At 52.5% G+C, this 21,558-nt stretch overlaps 1 protein-coding gene across 7 annotated transcripts in view; it reads left to right on the top strand.

Annotated features, from left to right (window-relative positions):
* The window catches only part of CRTAC1 (cartilage acidic protein 1), a 166,268-nt gene that overhangs the window by 86,125 nt on the left and 58,585 nt on the right, over window positions 1–21,558 (top strand). For 5 of the 7 annotated variants that reach the window (XR_013398205.1, XR_013398206.1, XM_077947067.1 and 2 more), the window contains exon 3: window positions 6,795–6,991. Coding sequence is in view for 3 of the 7 variants with exons in the window: in XM_077947067.1 (XP_077803193.1) it covers window positions 6,795–6,991 (197 nt within the window). In the remaining 4 variants the exon portion in view is untranslated. Of the gene's footprint in view, window positions 1–6,769; window positions 6,992–21,558 lie in introns of all 7 variants that reach the window. The other 2 variants (XM_077947068.1, XM_077947069.1) reach the window with 1 other exon arrangement.

Here is a 21,558-nt window from a genome sequence, read left to right as displayed (position 1 = left end):
TTGTATATTCCATGTGTCTCTGGTCTCGGTCTTGCACTCTTTGTATATTCGTACATCTGTCTCTTCTTTCTGCCCTGACTCTCTATCTTGACTATACTACTGAATAGATATATTCTTTTCACTTTTTTTTTTTTAAGACAGCATCTTGTTCTGTTGCCCAGGCTGGAGTGCAGTGGCATGATCACAGCTCACCACAGTCTCGACCTCCTGTGCTCAAGCAGTCCTCCCACCTCAGCCTCCTGAGTAACTGGGACTACAGGAATGCACCACCACACCCAGCTAAATTTTTTATTTTATTTTTTTGTAGAGATAGGTGTCACTATGTTGCCCAGGCTGGTCTGAACCTCCTGGGCTCAAGGGATCCTCCCACCTCAGCCTCCTAAAGTGCTGGGATTACAGGCATGAGCTACCATGCCCAGCCTTTTTTTTCACTTTTTAATGGAAAAAAAATTAATGAAAACAATTTCTCTGTTAATTTTCAAATAGATAGCATATTTTCTGTATCTTTCAAATCTAAAAAATGTTTCTATGTATATAAAATGGAATGTCATATGTAAATTACTTAGCACAGTAGCTGGTATACAATAGGTGCTCACATCCTTCTATCTGGCTTCCCCTTATGTGACTCCCTAAGTGATTTTTTTCACATAGATCAATGATTCTAAGCAGAAAAGAAGTTAATCCTCCATAACTACAGCATTTGTTGTTTTCTCTCCCCCTTACCCAGGACACCAATTGTTTGGTGCTGAAAGCTCTTTTTCATGACTATGTTTGTACATGTATTAATATTTTGGGAACTGATGAAAGTGTACAGTCAAAGACCAAACAAGAGATTGGCGGCCCAATCAAACTTTTGTTCAGCTCTTTATACCTTCCACGGGCTTCGTCTCTTCCATTCGCTCTGAGGTGGTTTATTGAGTGCTCACTATAGACTGGATGATGGGGAGACAGGAATGAAGAAAACAGACACAGTCTTTAACTCAGGAAGCTTATAGTTTACTGGAAGAGACAGGCAATAAATAAGTGAAGAAACAGGAATAAGTGCTGAATGCAGTGATAAGAATACCAGTGAGGGAGATCTCTCTGAGGAGCCTCTGAAGAGGAAGCTGAAGGATGAGAAGGAGTGTGCTGGGTGGCAGGAGCAATTCCGCAAGAGGGTGCTGGGTTGGGAAGCACCTGCCAGAATTCAAGGAGCTGAAAGGAGACCCTGTGGCGGAAGGAAGCCAATGAGGTAGGGGAGCAGACCAAGCGGACTGTGAGGCCAGGAGTGATCACAGGTCTGGGTTTCATTCCCATACAATGGGAAGCCACCAAAGGGTTTTAGCTACGATCTGATTTATGCAGTAAAAAAGATGCCCCTGGCTACAGTGTAGGGGAATTAAATTAGGGGAGAGTCAAGTGAGAAAACAGAGAAGGGTGTCTGCCCAGAGATGGTGGCAGTGGAGGAGGAAAGAAGAGAAAGGATTTGTGAAACATTTTTGGAAGTAGAAACGACAGGATGGGCCTATTAATGAAAGGCGAAGACAGAGGGGAGGGAAAGCCAAGGCTGATGCAGGTTCCTGGCCTTAGTACTTGGGTGTTCCTTTGTGGGAGGGAGGGGTGGAGTGGTCCACTTTGAACATGTTCTATTAGAGGTAGCAGTGGACGTCCAAAGGATGATGTCAGGTAGCCAGTCAGAGATATGCATTTGACCTGGGACTGGGGATTTGGGTTGGAGGTATAAATTTGGAATTGTCAGTCAGGGGAATAATGTTATCCCCTAGTGAAAGGGGAGAGAAAGAAGAGAAGGCCCAGGACCTGGCCTGGGGACTCCAACATTAAAAGGGAAGGGAGAGGAAGAAGGAATTATGGTGGGGAAAGGAGAGGAAGCCAGAGAGAGAGCAGGAAACAGAGGAGGGTGGCCTCCTCGGCCTAGAGGGGAGAGTGCTTTCAGAAGACAGCGGTGGGGAAAAGGCAGAGAGAGCAACAACTATGCCAGATACAGCTGAGAGGCCAAGGGGCATGAGGACAGAAAAGGGCACCCCGAGATGTGGGTGGGGTGCTACCCATGACAGTAGCAGGAAAAGCTGTGTCAGAATTGGGGTAGGAAAGTGGATGGGGGTGGGGCAAATAGGCAGCAGGAAAGTGGAGAGAGAAGTTTGGTTTTACATGGGAATAAAGAAATATACCTGCAGGGGATGAGCTACCGAGGGTGGGATATTTGGGGACAAGAAATGCTGGAGTGTGTTTGGAAATATCAACATGATCACTGGAGAGTGAGAGATTGTGCCCCGGGTTTGTTGTTTTTCTAAATAATGATAAGAACTTCTGATTGTGTAACTCCTCACAGTTTACAAAGTGTTGTCACACACACTCTGGCACCTCATCCTCACAGCCATCCTGCGAGGTATGCAGCAGCCCCCTTTCCAGATGCAGAAGCCAAAGCTTAGAAGAACCGAGGGACAAGCTTGGGGCCAGAGCCAGGAGGTGGCAGGGCCAGGACCCCACCCCCAGGCTGCTCTCGGCAAAACCCAGGACCCTGCTGTCCCCACAGTGATGCTGTCCCAGTGAACTGGCACCAAAATGGGATGGTTCTCACAGCACGGGTCGGTTGTGCCTTTGATGGCGTCTCTCAAGCAGATTTTACAGTTCCAGTGAGCCCGTCACCCCTGCCTGCTGGCCCATTGTTTGGGAAGCCATAGCTGCTTCAAAACATGGGACTTTGCCCCACTTCCTGGCTCCATTTAACTGAGCTTTGAAATCTTCAGAATTTATAAAAGTGCCCAAAAGTCTCTGACAGGTGTCAGAGAAAGTGTGTAAGCCCACATAGCTCACACCCAGCTTCTCAAGCTCGTCAGCGTGGGGACTGCCAGCAGCGTGACAGTGGGCAAGTCATCTAACCTCTGAACCTCAGTCTCCATGTCGTGAAATGGGGTGTTAATAAGACCCATGTCCTAGGATCGTTGTGAGGATGGAATGAGACAGTGGGTACAAAGCACTTAGCATAACTCTCAGCACGCAGTGGCTGCTCTGCTAATGCTACCCATGATTATTTTTATTCATTCATTCATTCACCCACTGATTCACTCGTTCTTGCATCAAATAGACATTTGTTAAGCACCTACTCTGTGCCAAGCATTGCTCCAGGCACAGCAAATGCAGAGATGCATCCACTCCACATGCTTCCTGAGCTCAAGAAGCACGTTTTAATGAGGAAAGTGATGTTGGAACACAAACAATTCTGGCCGCACAGCAATAACCAAGGTGCAAAATGCTGTGGGTTTCCAGAGAAGAGAAGGTCACATCCAGCAGGGGCAGTCGGGGCAGGCTTCGTGGGAGGCTGAGAAGGTGGGAAGAGCATTCCCTGTGGGAGGGGACCGCTGCAGCTGAGCAAAACCACAGGAGCTGGAAAGGGCAGAGCACACTCAGGGGATGGTGAGGAAGCAAACAGGAGCGTCAGCCTCAAGAAGAAGTGGGGGAGGGAAGAAGGCTGGTTCTTCTGGTTTTCTTGGGGGATTGTGAGAGGCTCTGAGTGTTGGTCCAGCAGACTCAGCAGAAAGCAGCCTGGGTGAAAGGAGGGAGTGGCAACTCCAGGCACTACGGTGGCCTTGCACCATGGGGTGCCAAGAACCCAACCTAGGAGCTGTTGGTCTGGCTTTGTATCTGTAGTCCTGGGAGGCAGTGGGGGCTGGGGGAGATGAGGGGCAGAGTGTCAGGATGCATCCCAAGCTACCACATAGGTTTAGGGAAGCCATTGTGGCGTGTGCTCACTCTGTAACAGATCGAAGAATTTGACCCAAACTAGCAACCTCACCGCTGGAACTGGCACTCAAAACTCTTTAAAGAAGAGAGAGCCAGGGCCAACTGCCTTTCCGGGGTTACTACCATGGTGCAGGGACCTTGTGTGTACCCCAGCTACTCCAGATTCAGGGCAGAAGGACTGGACTCCAACATGTGAGGAGGCCTTGATCCCTCACCTCGCACTGGGAGCTGGCTTCAGGGGGTGGTGAAGACATTCTAGGAGACCCAAGGGGCAGGGGCACAGAGGAAGGGTGTCAGTGCTGGGTTTATGTGGTGGTTTCTCAGCCACAGCCTGGGACAGGGGGCGCCTGCTCTGATCATCTCATAAGGTTAGTGAGACTCACGGACCCACAGAGTCCAGGGGCTTTTAAACTCCAGCTCTGGAATCCCTTGTTCAAACAACGTATTGTGGAATGTGATGCATAAAACAAAATGCATTAACACACAGATGCTCTAGTTGAACAGAGCAGCGGGCCCCCGGGGCTGCCTTTTACCACACATGTCATGACCCTCAGATTTTGTCCAACTCTTGCATTTCACAGAAGAGAAATGCAGAGCCTAGAGAGAACTGACCAGCCCAAGGCCACCAACCTCATCTCTGGCAGAGCTAGGAACTTTAAGAAGTAAATGAGCCCAAGGATGAGAAAGTGCTTTGTAAAGTGTAAAGTGCTATTGAAATGTAAGACTACGGTAATCTTCGCCAGCTACATCTCCATGAAATTCTCAGGCATTTCTCAGGGGCACTACTTTGTGGGAGGCAGCCAGGGGGAAAAATGAACAAGCCTGAGAGTGCTGGCATCATAGGCAGTACGGAAAGAACTTGGGGTTTGGACCCTGAAGACACAGAGGCCCAGCGCTGCCACTAACAAGTTGTGTAACCTTGGACCTCACTTCAGTTTCCTTTTCTGGAAAAATGCTTTGCCTGCCTTCCTTCTGAGATGGTGTGGCGCTCAAGGGAGACCGTGCACGTGAGGGTGCTTTTAACAAGGCCAAGCACTCCACAAATACAGCCGTCTTACAAGGTGCAGTAGTGATGGAAAAGCAGAAGACCCCAAGGCTTGCAAGACTCGTGTTCAGCCCTCACAGGCACTTCCTGTCCCCGAGCACTGGAGCCAGCTGCTGACAGTTCTGGAACCCAAGTGCCTGTCTCCCCTGGCCCTTGGCTAGACACATCTCCATAGGTCATGCTACACCCTGGACATGCAGCCCTCAGACGCTCTTCGTCAAGGTGTCTAAGGCGCTAACTCCCATCACCGGGCGCTGACTCAGCCCCCAGGAGCTCTGTCTCTCCTTTCACACCCTGTGGGGGCCAGAAGGCGCCCAGCCAGCTGCTCAGCATCCCCTAAACCTCACTGGCTTCTGCATCTTGGGATGGTGCAGCGGGCCAGACTGGATTTGTTTCAGGAAAGAAAGAAGTGATTTCTCTTGAAGACCTTGGAGAGCTCTTCCTGCCCTCCCTGGGTGTTCCTAGCTGGGGGCCCTCCAGAGCCAGTGTCTGCATTTCCCTCTGAATGTGCACATTCAGGCTGAAGCATAGGAAGAGGTGGGGGGACCCTGTGGATGCGGTCTGTTCCATTCTTTGGGAGAATCTGGCAAGCTGGTGCTCCCAGCAGGCAGGAAGAGGCCTCAGACATTCATTTCTGTGCTGCCTGGGGTGTGACCCTGGGCACGCTGACTTCCTGCAGGGCCCTTGTTTTCTCCATATGGGAGGGTGATGCAAAGAAATCGACCATGGGACACCTGAGTTTTTATGATTCAGACATGAGCTCTGAGCTTTCATTCATTCAATTAGCCAATAAATATTTATTGAGCACCTGTTGAATGCTAGGCATGGTTCTAGGCACTGGGGAACAAAACAGACGAGAAGTTCTGCCTTCATGGAGCTGACATTCTAATGGGACCAGACAGAGAAGGAAGAGGTAAATGAGAATATGGAATTGTCAGCTGTTGGTCAGAGCTCTGGGAAGAGAGCATTAGTGAGAGATAGAGAACAGGGTGGTGGTGCAGTGGTGGGGGTGGTTGCTAATTTTTGGAGCGTGTGCAGGCAAGGCCTCACTGAGAAGGAACAGGGGGGCAAAGGTTTAAGGGAGATGAAGGTGGGAGCCAGCAGTGTGGATGTCTGGAGGAACAGCATCCTAGGCAGAGAACAGCATGTGCAAAGTCCCTGAGGCAAGAACGTGCCTGGGCTTCAGTACAGCGAGGAGGGAGTTGCAGGCGCAGGAGAGTGAGACAGAGGAGAGATAAGTAGTGATGGCTTTTAACCTTTTGTCTTGAGTTCTTAGAAAAAGATCCAGCAGGTCTGTCTAATAACTTTAGACATGTTCGTGTTCTCCCAACTGAGAGGCTAATTTCATCCCTCTGTTTAAATGCGGTGACTTTGTCAGGAGAGTTGTTCAAACCTCAACAACAAAGCCTCCTGCTCCTCCAGGGCTCATTCACACAGGGACTCGGGACTCAGGATAGAAAGGGCCTTGGTTCAACTCCTAGCACCTGACACTTCCTAGGCTGTGTTACCTTGGAAAGGGCATTCAGCCTCTCTGAGCCTCAGTTTCCCTGATAAACCTCATCGGTTGCCTCATCCATAAAACGGGTTACTAATACATGCCTACCTCTCTTGATTGTTAAATTTAAATTAATGAGATCATAAATGTGAAAGTGCCTTTTGCATTGAAATGGGCAAGATGAGCGTCAGGAAGTTCTTTGTTTTCCTCAGTGGAGCCTGTGGGAAGGGTCTGTCCGTGGTTCCCACTTCCCTCCACCACCAAGCTGCTTATATGGTGTCCCACATGGCCCCTGCTGACTATCACTGCACCCGAGCCCGAATCTGATTCATGGACACTCATCCAACACTCAGGGCTCCGTGAGGCAAGGCTGGCTGGGTTCCCCAGGAACACTCTGGGGCTGACTTGCCTCATAGCGTGTCCGGGAGGACTCCCAACCCATTGTACTGGTCGGATGGGACTGGGTGGGCCCAGCGGCTCCTCTCCAGCATCCCCTCCCCATTCCTCCTCCAGGTACAATGGCCCCAACCTGGTTCTGAAGTACGACCGGGCCCAGAAGCGGCTGGTGAACATCGCGGTCGACGAGCGCAGCTCACCCTACTACGCGCTGCGGGACCGGCAGGGGAACGCCATCGGGGTCACAGCCTGCGACATCGACGGCGACGGCCGGGAGGAGATCTACTTCCTCAACACCAATAACGCCTTCTCGGGTAAGGGCTGGGGCTCAGGTCTTTTCCTGCTTCCCATCTTCTCCCTCCCAGCACCAACTTGGGGAGGGCCGTGGGAACCCTGGCCCTTCCTCAGGCAACTGTCATCGTCCCCCTAGGCACTGCCCCCTGCTGCCGCAGGACCTCTCTGGGTCCCAGAACAACTTCTTCTCTTGCGTCTGAGCCTGTAGGTCTCATCTCCTGAACTCTGGGCCTGGAGATGGAGAGGGTGAGCAGAGACGGAGGCTCTCCCTCAGACTGAGTATCCCCACCACCACCTCCTAATGTGAGCCCTCCTCACCCCTCTCCCCAAATTCTTGCCAAGCACCTACACTATGCCAGCCTAGAGGTGCTGAGGATACAACTGTATAGAAGAGAGACCTTGAATTCATGGAGCCTTTTTTTGCAGGAGCTTCTCGAACTGAAGTATGCATCCGAATCCCCTAGAGGTCTTGTGCAAATGCAGACTGATTCAGCAGGTCTGGGTGGTGCCGAGACCCTGCACTTCTGACCCGTTCCCAGGCTATGATGACGATGCCTCTGGGTCAGAGACCACACTTTGAGTAACAAGGTCCTGCGTGCTAAGGAATGGATGAGGGAAATTGATGCCCAGAAGGCTAAATGACAGTGACAATAATAACAGTTAATACTTAAGTAGCACCTATTGTGTGTCAGACCCTGATATAAGCATTTACATTAATTATCTCATTTAGGCCTCACACACCTCGGTACTGGTAAATGCCACTGTACAATTGAGGAAACTGAGGCACAAAGAGGTTACCTGACTTGCCCAAGGCCACGCAGCTTGTAAGTCCCAGGATTCAAACCCAGGAGTCTGACTCCAGATCCATCCTCTTAATCAAGATGCTCTACAGCTTTCCTCAACCCTGTGTCCTCACTGCCTCTTGGAGAGCCTAGCTTGCAGTGCTTGCTCAGTGTCTCATGATTTGGGGGCTGTGCCCTTGTGGCAGCAGATCAAGGTGGTTTCCCATCCCTGATGCTTGCATTTTCTCAGGCTCAGATCTCAGGATCTCAGCCCAGGCCTGTGGGGCTGTAACATCTCTGTGGAAGTCCCAGGCCACAGTGTCCCGAGATAAGGGACACTGTGAGGGATGTAGGGCCCTGTGTCCCTGTGGGGCCAGGCTGAATATGCAGTGGGCTCCTCCAGAAGGCAGCCCTCTTTCGGGTCTGCTTTGGATGAAGCTCTGTGGTTCAGACTTGAGCAGTCATCATCCTGGACCTCCCAACCTCCTGGAGGCCGGTAACTGCCTGGCTATGAGGACCACCTTCCTTGTGCTCCACTCCCCACCCTGACACATATACACTGGCTTTCCCCTGAGCCACGACATTACCGTTATTGGTTGTTGAGCCCAAGCCAGGATCCAGCCCCTAGACTGCCCCCGATGTTGAGTCCTGCAGTTGCATGAATGGGAGGGGAAGAGGTTAGGGCTCATGCCAGGGGCAGGGGCAGGCAGTGCTGTCTGGCTGGCAGCCAGCCTCATGCAGCCAAGAAACAATGAGCCACAGCCCTGAGTGGTGTTTTATGGGTTTTCATCTCATCTTGCCACCAAGTGAGGCCTGAGAGATAGTAATTATCCCTACACAAATATCAGGGCATGATTATGCAGCTGGATTTACTGCCCTCTCTCCAGCCAAGCCAAGATTGGATTAGGACACAATTAATTGATGGGCTGATCAACTCTTTAATGTGGGACAAGGTCAGAAAGGGAGCAGTGTCAAGGGATGCCTGCAGAAGGGGTGAGTCCCCAGGAAGTCTCCCAGAGGCTGGGAAGCTGGAGCAAGGAGAACTGTGGAAGTGTGGGCTCAGCAAGCAGATGCCAGAGGAAGGGGACAGACCATCCCCTATTCACCAAGCACAGAGCACCTGCTGTGGCAGCCACCAGGTGTCTCTGAAGCAGCAGCCCCTCCCACGCTCTTAGAGTGCTGCATTGTGAATCCCAGAGCCCTGGTTCCCTGCCCAGGCTGCACATTAGGGTCACCTGGGGAGCTTTCAACAATCCCAGCTAAGCGGCACTCCAGTCAATCCCATCAGAATCTCTAGGAGTGGGATGCAGTCACCAGATGGTAAAGATCTCCAGGCAATTCCCCATACACCAAGATGGAAGGCCACTACCTCAGAATCATGCTAGTTTCATGCTCAGCCTCACAACAATCCTACTCATTTATTAATGCATTCATCCATTGGACAAATATTTACTGAGCACTTACTATTCTAGGGACTGAGGATGCCTCAGTGAATAAAACACAAAAATCCTGCCCTCATGAAGTTTACACTCTATCCTCAACACAGCCTTGCGTTTCTCTGGGTATCTGAGTCCCCTCTCCCAATCCCCTCCCTGTACTCAAAGCTCCTTGAAGGCAAAACCTTGTATCGTTCATGTTGTGGCCCCCTTCGGCCCCAGTCAGACATTACACATCCTAAGAGCTAAGTTAAAATTTGATAAATAAATCCCAGGAAGAACAGACAGGCGTGAGCTGTTGGGCCTGAGAGAGGGTTTGCCAACTGAGGGAAGTCAAGAAAGGCAGGCACAGTGGAGGCGCCAGAAAGGCCCTGAGCTCCTGAGATCAAGGCCATAAGTGTGCACTGGGAGAGGCCAGAGCCGGCCCCCGGGGTGGGGGTAAGGCAACAATGCCCAGCAGCCTCAGTGCTGGCCACCTTCTATGGGTTTCAGGGATGTCTGTGGGTTTGAGTTAATTTTTCAGTTGAGTGATCCCATTGATTCATCGGCAATGGGCAGGGTGTGGAGCAGGGACATTGTGCTGTGTCAGCACTTCCTTGGGCCCAGCTGGCATGGCACTCAGCCATTGCCACCCTGCCCACTCTCCAGGGGCCCCCAACCAGCCCAGGCATGCCCATGGCATTTGGCTGTGCCCCTGGCATGTGCCAGGATGTTGGAGCAACCTGTGGAAGCATGGTCCCTCTCTCCTCCCTTGGCCAGCCTTTGGGATGGTAGCATTGGAGTTCCTGGAAGAGGGCGAGCACCCTGCATTCCAACAACATCCTGGGGGAGTCATTCTGTACAAACCTGGGGTCTGCCCCTTAGTTACTGTGTGACCTTGGACAGGTTACTTGACCTCTCTCAGCCTCAACTCCCTCGTCTAAAATCACGCCAACTTCTTAAGCTCAATTCCCGCCAGTGGCTCCATATCCAAAGCCCTTCCCATCACCTCCAGCACCCCTCCTATGTGACCCAGGTTGCCTTTCTGATCTTCTTTCCTCCACTGTTCCTCTTACTCACTGCCTTCCCACCTGTGGCCTTCGTACTTGCTGTTCCCTCTACCTGAAACGCTTTTCCCACTGATGTTCTCCAGGCTCACTCCTTCATTCAGGCCCCTCCTCCAGTGAGATCTTTCCTGAGCCCCTTATCTAAAATTGTAGCCCCATTACCCTCTGTGCACTTAACTGGCTTTATTTTCCTTCACAGTACTGACCACTATCTGAAAATAAGCGATTTTTTGTTTGTTGTCCATCTCTCCTACCAGGGTCTTAGTTCCATGGGAGTGTCTTGTTCACTGCTATAGTCCAGATCCAAAGGAGTGCCTGTCACTTAGTAAGCATTAAATACATATTTTTGAATGAACACCTGAGATAGTGGATGAAAGCACTTATTACAGTGCCCAGGACTTAATAAGCACTCCACACAATAGCTGTTTTAGTCCTGTGGCTCTGAAGAAAGCCAGAGCCACTCAAAGTGTCATGGGCAGAGGTCCACAGGCCTTTCTCCTGGCCTGTGGGAAGGAGAGACCGTGGGAGCAAAGAGAAAAGGACCGCAGTATAACACCATGCAGATGAGGGGCCCAGTGGGCCTGGGTCAAGGGCTGAGAATTGGCAAGTGGGTAAGGGAAAGGAGAAGGAGGAAGACTGACCACCATCCCAGGACAGCCTGGGCCAGGAAACCAGCTTATGGCTTCACCAGCCTGGAAAAATACAAGCCACTGAGTAGCATCTCAGGCAACACTACTCAGGGAAACCAGGTAGGAGAGTGTGTAGGATGCAGGGGGACAAGAGGCAGGTGCCGATACCTCACCTCCATATCCAGGAACCTAGGATGTTCTGCAGCTCCTGGTCAGAGCCCATCCCCTGGGGGATCACACACTAGCTCACCCTTGCTGCTTCACTGAATAGCCCTGAGCACTCCCACCCACATGGGCTGGCCTGGGGTAACGAACAGAAGCATGGGTAGCAAATGGCTCAGTGTGAACTGTGAGCCCCTACAGGATTTTCATGTATTTTCATGCATTCAGTTCCACAAAATGATGATTGAAGATCTGCTATGTGTGGGGTACTGCTCAAGTAATTTATGTGTCTCCCTCCTTCCTACATAAACAGCATGCCCAACTCATGGTTCCACTCTTTGCTCTTTTCATTTAACAATGCAGTTTGGATTTGATTTCATGGCAGTACACAGACAGCTTTCTCATTCTTTTTATGGTTGTATAGTACTCCACTGTGCCATTAATTTAATTGGTCTTCTATTGATGAAAGATTACTTGCAGTCAGGTTTTGCCTTTCGCCTTTACAAAGCATGCTACCAAATGAGTAAGTTTGTACCACATGCCATTTCCCACAATTGCAGGCATGTTTGTGAGTTCGTAGAAATAGAATTACTGCCTCAAATGAATATACGTGTGTAGTTTTCATAGCCACTGCCAAATTGTCCTTCCTAGGGCCACTGCTCAGGACGTTCCCATCAACCAAATATGCAAGCAAGCCCTTTCCAACACCCCCAACACAATATTTCATCTATTTTTACAGTATTTGCTAATCTGACAGGGAAAAAATGATATCTAAGTACAGTTTTAATTTTCATTTTTGTTAAAATGAAGGAGACTGAGAAGATTTTTATATATTTGGATCTCTTGTCTGCTCATAGCCTCTGCCTATTTTTGTATTGATTATTGGTCTTTTCCTTATTGAGTTGTAACAGCTCTTTATAAATTAGGGAATTAGCCCTTTGTCTATAGAACAAGTTGAAGATACTTTTCCCTTGTTTGTCTTTTTTTTCTTTTGTCTTTGCTCTTGGTGGATGTTGTAATGTGGAACATTTTCATTTTTATGGACTTGGATTTATCACTTTTTTGTGGGGGGGGCTCTGTGTCATACTTAAAGAGGCCTTCAGCAGAGGTTCTTGTAACTTCTTAGAGAGGAGAAGGAGCGTCAGTCACCTCGATAAAGAGAAGGGTGTTTGGATGGGTGGTACTTCCAGCCTCTTCTGCCTTCACAGCAGAGGAGCTGACTGATCTTGAGAGAAGCACCCCTGGTCGGGCAGCTCCTCCACCTAGTCCCAGTTCCAACTGTACCCAGATATTCTGCACCTCACTACTCCAAGTGTGACGCATGGGCCATAAGCATGGCAATCAGCCAGGCGCTCTTAAAAATGCAGACTCTTAGGCCCCACCACAGACCTCCGAAACCAGAATCTGAATTTAATCTCCAGGAGCTTCCTGAACCCAGCAAAGTCTGAGATGTATGGCCCTATGGCTCCACCCTCTTTTCCTAGGATTCTCTAGGTCCTAAAATGGATTCTAGGGTCTCCTGATCCCCCAGCCAGATTTTACTTGGATGCAAAGTCCTGATTTGCAGCTCTCCCAGCATGGGCCAAAGCAGCACAATACGGAACATGGGACCCCAGAGGCCATTCCCATGGTCCTAACAAGGACCCTTGGGAGCTGGGACTGCCTCCCATGAGTGACCCAGCTCTTTAATAACATGAGAGGGGGCTCTGCAACAGACAGACCACCTCACAACAGCTGTGCAACCTTAGGCAAATGACCTAACCCTCTGAGCCCCAGTTTCTCTCTGTGAAATGAAGACTCCACCTTCCTGGCACTGCTGCGGAGAGCACTGAAGGAGCTGATGTGGGCAAAGTGCCTGGCGGGAGCTGATCGGGTTTCCCTCTTCACCTTGGGATGGGGGAAGGAAGGCTGGGGTCAGCATTTACATCAGGGACCCAGCACAGCCTGGGCTCCTCTTTGAAAATGTCCTTTGACTGAATGTGTTCTTTCTTCCCCTGGAGCCATCACTGTCTTGCTGGTTTTCCATTGACTAAGTCTTATAAAGCCTTTTATACTTAACATCACAGTTGCCTCCTGAGTTGAGGATCTGCTGTGGTCATGTGCTGTGATTTCCTGGATGATGGTGGTGATGGTGATGGTGTTGTTACTATTTATTTAACTTACCATGTGCCAGGTATTGTTCTCAGCACTTTACGTACATTATCTAATTTAACCCTCACAACAACCTGATGAATAGGTGGCCATTCTCATTCCATTTTACAGATCAGAAAAACACAAGTTCATGAGTTGCCCAAGATCCACCTAGAGGGAGCGATGTTGCTGGCTACCTCCCCAGCCCTGCTGTTTGCCTGATGAATGAGGTTGGAGGCTGAGGCCTCTGTCTTGCCACAAAAACCTGCGCACCCTTCTCTCTACCACCAATACCAGACCATGAGACAGACCATCTCCCAGGTGGGGAAAGCCCCCTGGGGAGGAGGCATTCCAATCCAGTGATCCTTAGGGAGAATCCTTTATGACACAACCTCATGCTCCCAGTGGCTCCAGGTGCCCTCTTATTCCCCTTTTCTAGTCTTCTGATGCCTCCTTCTCTGTCCCAAATGTGGTTTCTCCCCGGGACTCAAGCGACCCTGTTTATGGCCTGGCCTTTCCCTTCTCCCTAGCTCCAGACTCACTACTCTGTAAGGAGTCATGCCTCATAGCCAGTGACCTCTTGGCCACCCTGTGGTCACTTTAAATCAAAACTGTCTGAAGCCAGGCTCCTGCTCACCGCCAGCGAGCTCGGCATCCCTGCTTGGGTCACTGTTTCCACATTTTGGACAGCTCCCTCACTCTGCCGGCCACACTCAGCCAACCCCTCCTACACCGGTGCTTCCTCCCCATCCTGATCAAGCCTGAGCTCCTACAAAAGTGGCCACTCGTTGCATTTTCTCCCTCACTAGCGCATTCACCCTTCACTCCCCTGCCAACTTAATCTTCCAGAAACACTGTTTTCCCCTGACTTTCCCCATATCAGAAGCCACCAATGGCCCCTTTGCCTTCAGTACTGGGTCTCCCCCACCCTGTCATGCTTCTCCTCCTCCACCTGCACAAACCCCCCTCCCCAGGCAAACTCAATGTCCCCTCTGTGCCTTTTTCTTGCCATCCTGCCTAAACTGTAGAGTGCAGTGCTGTTACTCTGACCCTTCAGTCTCAGTTCAGGTGCCTCCTCCCTTATGAAGCCCTCCCTGATCACAGCGACCTCTTCCATCCTGATTTCAACGCATCTCCCAACATACTGTGCAATTCTGCCCTGCTGGGCTCTGCCAGCTATGGAATCTTAGGAAAGTCCCCTTCTCTCTCATGCCCCAGGCACTTCATGTGTAAAGGGGTCATGAAAATAGTACCCACCTTGAGGGGTTGTGGTGAGGGTTAATGAGTGAATATATGTGAATTTCCTGGCACCTGGCAAGTGCTATAGACATGGCAGTATCATTCATTTCATGGCTGTCTCCTGGTATCTCCTTTACCTGTCCCTGATGGTGTGGGTGGACTCTAAAAGCCCCTAGTCAGGGACAACGGCATACTTCCCCTGGCCTCCCACGGCATCTGGTGTAGCACCTGGCCCCCTGCAGGGCATGGTGGGCACCTGAGCCTCACCCACAGACCCCTCCCTCTGGCCTCCTGGCAGCAAATGGTGGTTCTACTGGACTCTGAGACCTTCAAGGCTCCTTTAATGCCAAGATGCCAGAATCGGGGTGGAAATGGGAATCCCCAGACTTGCCTCTCATGGGGGCTGTGACTCAAGGGCCCCCTGCCCTGCCCCAGATGCCCTCCTGTTTCTCCCAGGCCTCTACCTTCTCCGTGTCTTTCCCCAGGGGACTCAAGAGAATACCTCTCTCCTGCTCCTCTTCCTCACCTCACCTCTTCCCAAACAGCTGCCCCCACCCTCTTATGAGGGACCCCAGGGCAGAGTGCAGTTCTTGTGCAGCTACAAGGAGCCAGAAGGCAGGACTGCATGCTGACATGGGCCAGGGGCCAGTGCTGGGTGTTTATTGCCTGTGCCATCGACCCGCACAGCTCGCTGTTTATCTGTCTTCCTGACACACCTAATTACCCAGGTTGCAGCTGCCAGAGCGTTTGCTCTTCCTAAATCACAGGCTCCCATCTCTCCTGTCGCCCAGGCCTCCGGGCCTCTGCCTGCAGAAGGGCTGCCATTGATTTTGCCGTTCCCATTTATGATCTACAAGGCTCTGCATGGCTGTTGCACGTTTTACCTTAATTAGTTTATTCTTCTGGGCACCCCTGTTGAGCTCAGGAGCCAGGAGGCTGAAGAGTGGGAGAGGCCAACAGCACAGGCGCCCTAACACCTCCGGCTGAAAAGCTCTGAGCCTGACCAGACATCAGCACCTTAGGACAGCAACTTGCTAAGGACAGCACCAGTTACACAGGGCACTACGAGGTGGTCTACAAAAAGGGGTTCCATGGCCAAGGAACATTTGGGAAAGGCTGGGTTAAATAAAATTAAACAGGTAATTCATTGCAGGAGTTCTTGACATTCTAATAGATCAATGTCCAGGGGGAATCTCCAAGAGGTGGGTGAGTGTGCCGTCTTTCCCAAGCTCACATGATCACAGAGTCCTTTCTCCAGGCTCCTCATAGAGACCAGAGTCCCACAAAGCACACTTTGGGAAATTCTGCCTGAGGTGGACAGGAGGAACTGGAGGTGAGAAGTCAAACAGAGGGGGACAGAGTCACCCTAGACCTAGTTTCTCCTCTAGATAGCTAAGGCGGGAACTTGGGAGCTTGAGAAATTTCTCTCACTGAATCCAGAGGTGTCCATCAGAGCTCTGCAGAACCCCAGCTGCCACACCCATTTTCTCCCCGACTCCATGCCGGCCCAGGCTTCAGTGGAGTGTGACCCAGGCATCTCAGGGATGATGCTAGCTGGAGGTACAGCATGTAAAGGGGCCCTGGTTGGGCAGAGATGGGCAAGGGCTGCTTGCTGATGGTGAGGGCTGGAGACCCGGAAGCCTGCAGGGGCTATCTGCAGAGGCTCCCAGGCATCTGGAAGCAGTAGCAAGCCTGCCACTGCCTCCAGAACAGCCATGATGATGGTGGCCTAAGTCCAAGTCCCTTCTCGAGAGCCCTGAATTCCAGAACCCTCTGAACACTTCAAGTCCATTTTTTAAGTTTTGTGGGAAATTCAATTGATAGCAAAACCTGTCTTGGGCTAATCTGAGCTATTTATAGGCTTTATTTATCCCACTTAGGGTGAATATTCATATAATTCACTGCAGAAATATTAATGTGTTTAATTACAGGGTGCTGCCTCCATCCCTGCTGGGGGTGTTATGTAATAAACGGTGTGTGCACTGTGTTACCTTTCCAAAATCTGAAGGAAAAATATGTAAATTCCTGCACACATTTGACTCCCAGGAATTTTGAGGAGGGGCTGTGGACCTGGGGTCTCAGAGCTGCCCCTGAACTCTCTCCATGTGCGTTTCTCATGTAATTCCCACAACGATGCTGGGAGGGAGGCAGAGCTGTTATCCACAACTTTTAGATGAAGAAACCAAGACCTCGGGCCTCACAGCTAACGAGCCTCAGATGTGGAACGCGACTCCGGTCTACTGGGTCGGGGCCCTGTGGTTTTGTCCGGGTAATCCGCAACCCAGTTTCCCCCACGTGCATCCAGGCCACAGCAGCTCTGTGCAGGTCCCTTCTGGGCTCCACAGAAATGGGCCTGTGCTGAAGCCTCCATCTGCAAGCCCTGCAGGCCTCCTGGGTCTGCCTCCACTCAGCGGAAGGGACTTTTCCTCCTCCCTGGGTCAGGCTTCTCTGGAGAGAAGGCAGGAGAGAGGGTGCCGGTTCCCTGCTGTCGGGTGAGGACCCTTTGGGCCAACTCCAGACCCCACCGATGATGCTTCTGCTCCTGTGGGTCCTGCAGTCTCAGGGGGTCGCAGCATGAGGACCCCTCAGAGACCAAACCTTTTGTTCTCTCCTGGGTGGAGCCACCTGAGGGGTCGAGGGTCACTTACACACTCCCCTCACCTATGCATACTCCCACAAGTACTCACGCTCATCTGCTCACTTCCACACACACACTTGCCTGTTCTCTCACACTCTATGCTCACACTCACCTCACTCGTGCCCACACTCATCCTCACTCTCACTCACCCCCTCACTCTCACCCCCTTCTCACACTCACTCACCCCCTCACACTCTCACCCCCTCTCACACTCACCCCCCCACACTCACTCTCACTCACCTCCCCTCACACTCACTCTCACTCACCCCCTCTCACACTCACTCTCACTCACCCCCTCTCACACTCACTCTCAACCCCCTCTCACACCCCCCACACTCACTCTCACTCACCCCCCCTCACACTCACTCTCACTCACCCCCCTCTCACACTCTCAACCCCCCACACTCACTCTCAACCCCCTCACACTCTCACTCACCCCCCTCTCACACTCTCACTCAACCCCCTCACACTCACTCTCAACCCCCTCACACTCACCCCCCCACACTCACTCTCACTCACCCCCCCTCACACTCACTCTCAACCCCCTCACACACTCACCCCCCACACTCACTCACTCACCCCCCCACACTCACTCTCATTCACCCCCTCTCACACTCACTCTCAACCCCCTCACACACTCACCCCCCACACTCACTCACTCACCCCCCCACACTCACTCTCATTCACCCCCTCTCACACTCACTCTCAACCCCCTCACACACTCACCCCCCACATTCACTCTCACCCTCACCCCCCACATTCACTCTCGCCCACCCCCCTCTCACACCCCCACACTCACTCTCACCCCCTCTCACACCCACCCCCACACTCACTCTCACTCACCCCCTCACAACCCCCACATTCACTCTCACTCACCCCTCTCACACTTACCCCCCACATTCACTCTCACCCACCCCCCTCTCACACTCACCCCCACACTCACTCTCACTCACCCCCCTCACACCCACCCCCACACTCACTCTCACCCACCCCCCTCTCACACTCACCCCCAAACTCACTCTCACTCACCCTTCTCTCACACTCAGTCCCACACTCACTCTCACCTCCCCTCACACCCCCCACACTCACTCTCATCCCCCTCTCACACCCACCCCCACACTCACTCTCACACACCCCCTCTCACACTCACCCCCCCACACTCACTCTCACACACCCCCTCTCACACTCACCCCCCCAAACTCACTTTCACCCACCCCCCTCTCACACTCAACCCCCACACTCACTCTCACTCATCCCCCCACACTCACACTCATCCCCCCACACTCACTCTCACCCCCCTCTCACGCTCACTCTCACTCACCCCCTCTCACACTCACTCTCAACCCCCTCTCACACTCACCCCCCACACTCACTCTCACTCACCCCCCTCACACTCACTCTCACTCACCCCCCCTCACACTCACTCTCACTCACCCCCCTCTCACACTCTCAACCCCCCACACTCACTCTCAACCCCCTCACACTCTCACTCACCCCCTTCTCACACTCACTCACCCCCACACTCTCACCCCCCTCACACTCACCCCCACACTCACTCTCACTCACCCCCCCCCACACTCACTCTCACTCACCCCCTCTCACACTCACTCTCAACCCCCTCTCACACTCACCCCCCACACTCACTCTCACTCACCCCCCCTCACACTCACTCTCACTCACCCCCTCTCACACTCTCAACCCCCCACACTCACTCTCAACCCCCTCACACTCTCACTCACCCCCCTCTCACACTCTCACTCACCCCCTCACACTCACTCTCAACCCCCTCACACTCACCCCCCCACACTCACTCTCACTCACCCCCTCTCACACTCACTCTCAACCCCCTCACACACTCACCCCCCACACTCACTCACCCCCCCACACTCACTCTCATTCACCCCCTCTCACACTCACTCTCAACCCCCTCACACACTCACCCCCCACATTCACTCACCCCCCCACACTCACTCTCATTCACCCCTTCTCACACTCACTCTCAACCCCCTCAAACACTCACCCCCCACACTCACTCACCCCCCCACACTCACTCTCACTCACCCCCTCTCACACTCACTCTCAACCCCCTCACACACTCACCCCCCCACACTCACTCTCACACACCCCCTCTCACACTCACCCCCCCAAACTCACTTTCACCCACCCCCCTCTCACACTCAACCCCCACACTCACTCTCACTCATCCCCCCACACTCACACTCATCCCCCCACACTCACTCTCACCCCCCTCTCACGCTCACTCTCACTCACCCCCTCTCACACTCACTCTCAACCCCCTCTCACACTCACCCCCCACACTCACTCTCACTCACCCCCCTCACACTCACTCTCACTCACCCCCCTCTCACACTCTCAACCCCCCACACTCACTCTCAACCCCCTCACACTCTCACTCACCCCCTTCTCACACTCACTCACCCCCACACTCTCACCCCCCTCACACTCACCCCCACACTCACTCTCACTCACCCCCCCCTCACACTCACTCTCACTCACCCCCTCTCACACTCACTCTCAACCCCCCTCACACTCACCCCCCACACTCACTCTCACCCTCACCCCCCACATTCACTCTCGCCCACCCCCCACTCACACCCCCACACTCACTCTCACTCACCCCCTCTCACACCCACCCCCACACTCACTCTCACCCCCTCACACCCCCCACATTCACTCTCACTCACCCCTCTCACACTTACCCCCCACATTCACTCTCACCCACCCCCTCTCACACTCACCCCCACACTCACTCTCACTCACCCCCCTCACACTCACCCCCCACACTCACTCTCACCCACCCCCCTCTCACACTCACCCCCAAACTCACTCTCACTCACCCTTCTCTCACACTCAGTCCCACACTCACTCTCACCTCCCCTCACACCCCCCACACTCACTCTCATCCCCCTCTCACACCCACCCCCACACTCACTCTCACACACCCCCTCTCACACTCACCCCCCCACACTCACTCTCACACACCCCCTCTCACACTCACCCCCCCAAACTCACTTTCACCCACCCCCCTCTCACACTCAACCCCCACACTCACTCTCACTCATCCCCCCACACTCACACTCATCCCCCCACACTCACTCTCACCCCCTCTCACGCTCACTCACCCCCCCACTCACTCTCACTCATCCCCCCACACTCTCACCCCCCTCTCACGCTCACTCACCCCCCACACTCACTCTCACCCCCCCACACTCACTCTTGCCCCCCTTCACACTCACTCCCCCACACTCACTCTTGCCCCCCTCACACTCACTCTCACCCACCCCCCTCTCATGCTCACTCTCACTCACCCCCTCTCATGCTCACCCCCTCACACTCACTCTCACTCATCCCCCCACACTCACTCTCACCCCCCACACTCACTCTCGCCCCCCTCACACTCACTGTCCCCCTCACCCACCTCCCTCTCATGTTCACACTCACTCCCCTCTCAGGCTCACTCACCCCCTCACACTCTCACTCATCCCCCCACACTCACTCTCACCCCCCCACACTCACTCTCACCCCCTCACACTCACTCTCACTCATCCCCACTCTCATGCTCACTCTGACTCATGCCCACACTCACTCTTACTCATGCCCACATTCTCAACTCACTCATGCCCACTCTCTCACACTCACTCGTCCTTGCCCACTCTTATTCTCTGACACACTCTTACTCTCGTGTACTCACCACACACACTCACACACCCACTCATGCTGACACACACTCATGCTCAGCCATTGTCTCACTCTCACACCTACACACTCATTCTCATGCTCACTCTTTTTCTCACACACTTGCTTTCACAAACTCGTACCTTTTTTTTTTTTTTTTTTTTTTTTTTTTTGAGGCAGGGTATTGTTCTGTCACCCAGGCTGGAGTGCAGTGGCGCAGTCACAGCTCATTGCAGCCTCCACCTCCTGGGCTCAGGTGATCCTCCTGCTTCAGCCTCCTGAGTAGCTGGGACTACAGGCATGTGCCACCACACCTGGCTAATTTTTTTGGGGGGTGTTCTGTAGAGATGGGGTCTTGCTATGTTGCTTGACTGGTCTAGTACTCCTGGGCTCAAGTGATCTGCCCGCCTCGGCCTCCCACAGTACTGGGATTATTGGCACGAGCCACCGTGCCCAGCCCACTCACACACTCTTACTGTCACTCACGCTGGCTCTTACTCCTGCACATTCTCACTCATTCACACATCCACACACACAATTCACTCTCACAATGCTCACTCTCGCTCATGCTCACACTCACACACTTCCCACCCTCACACACACCCACTCACAGAATCACTGGTTTTCATCGAACCCCTGCAGTGCAGGGCTGATGTCTCTAAAGAACCTTGGAAAGTAGTTCATCTATAACATGAGAAAAATCATTTCTGTCGAAAAATAGCTACCACTTTGGTGGGGGGACTATCTCAAACCTTTAGTGTGCATCATCTCATTTATTCCTCACAGTAAACTTTCTGTAACTACTATCATCCCCGCTCCCAAGTAGGAA

Source organism: Macaca mulatta, chromosome 9 (assembly GCF_049350105.2).
Source record: "Macaca mulatta isolate MMU2019108-1 chromosome 9, T2T-MMU8v2.0, whole genome shotgun sequence".
Lineage (NCBI taxonomy): Eukaryota > Metazoa > Chordata > Mammalia > Primates > Cercopithecidae > Macaca > Macaca mulatta.
This window is presented reverse-complemented; position numbering and strand designations above follow the sequence as displayed.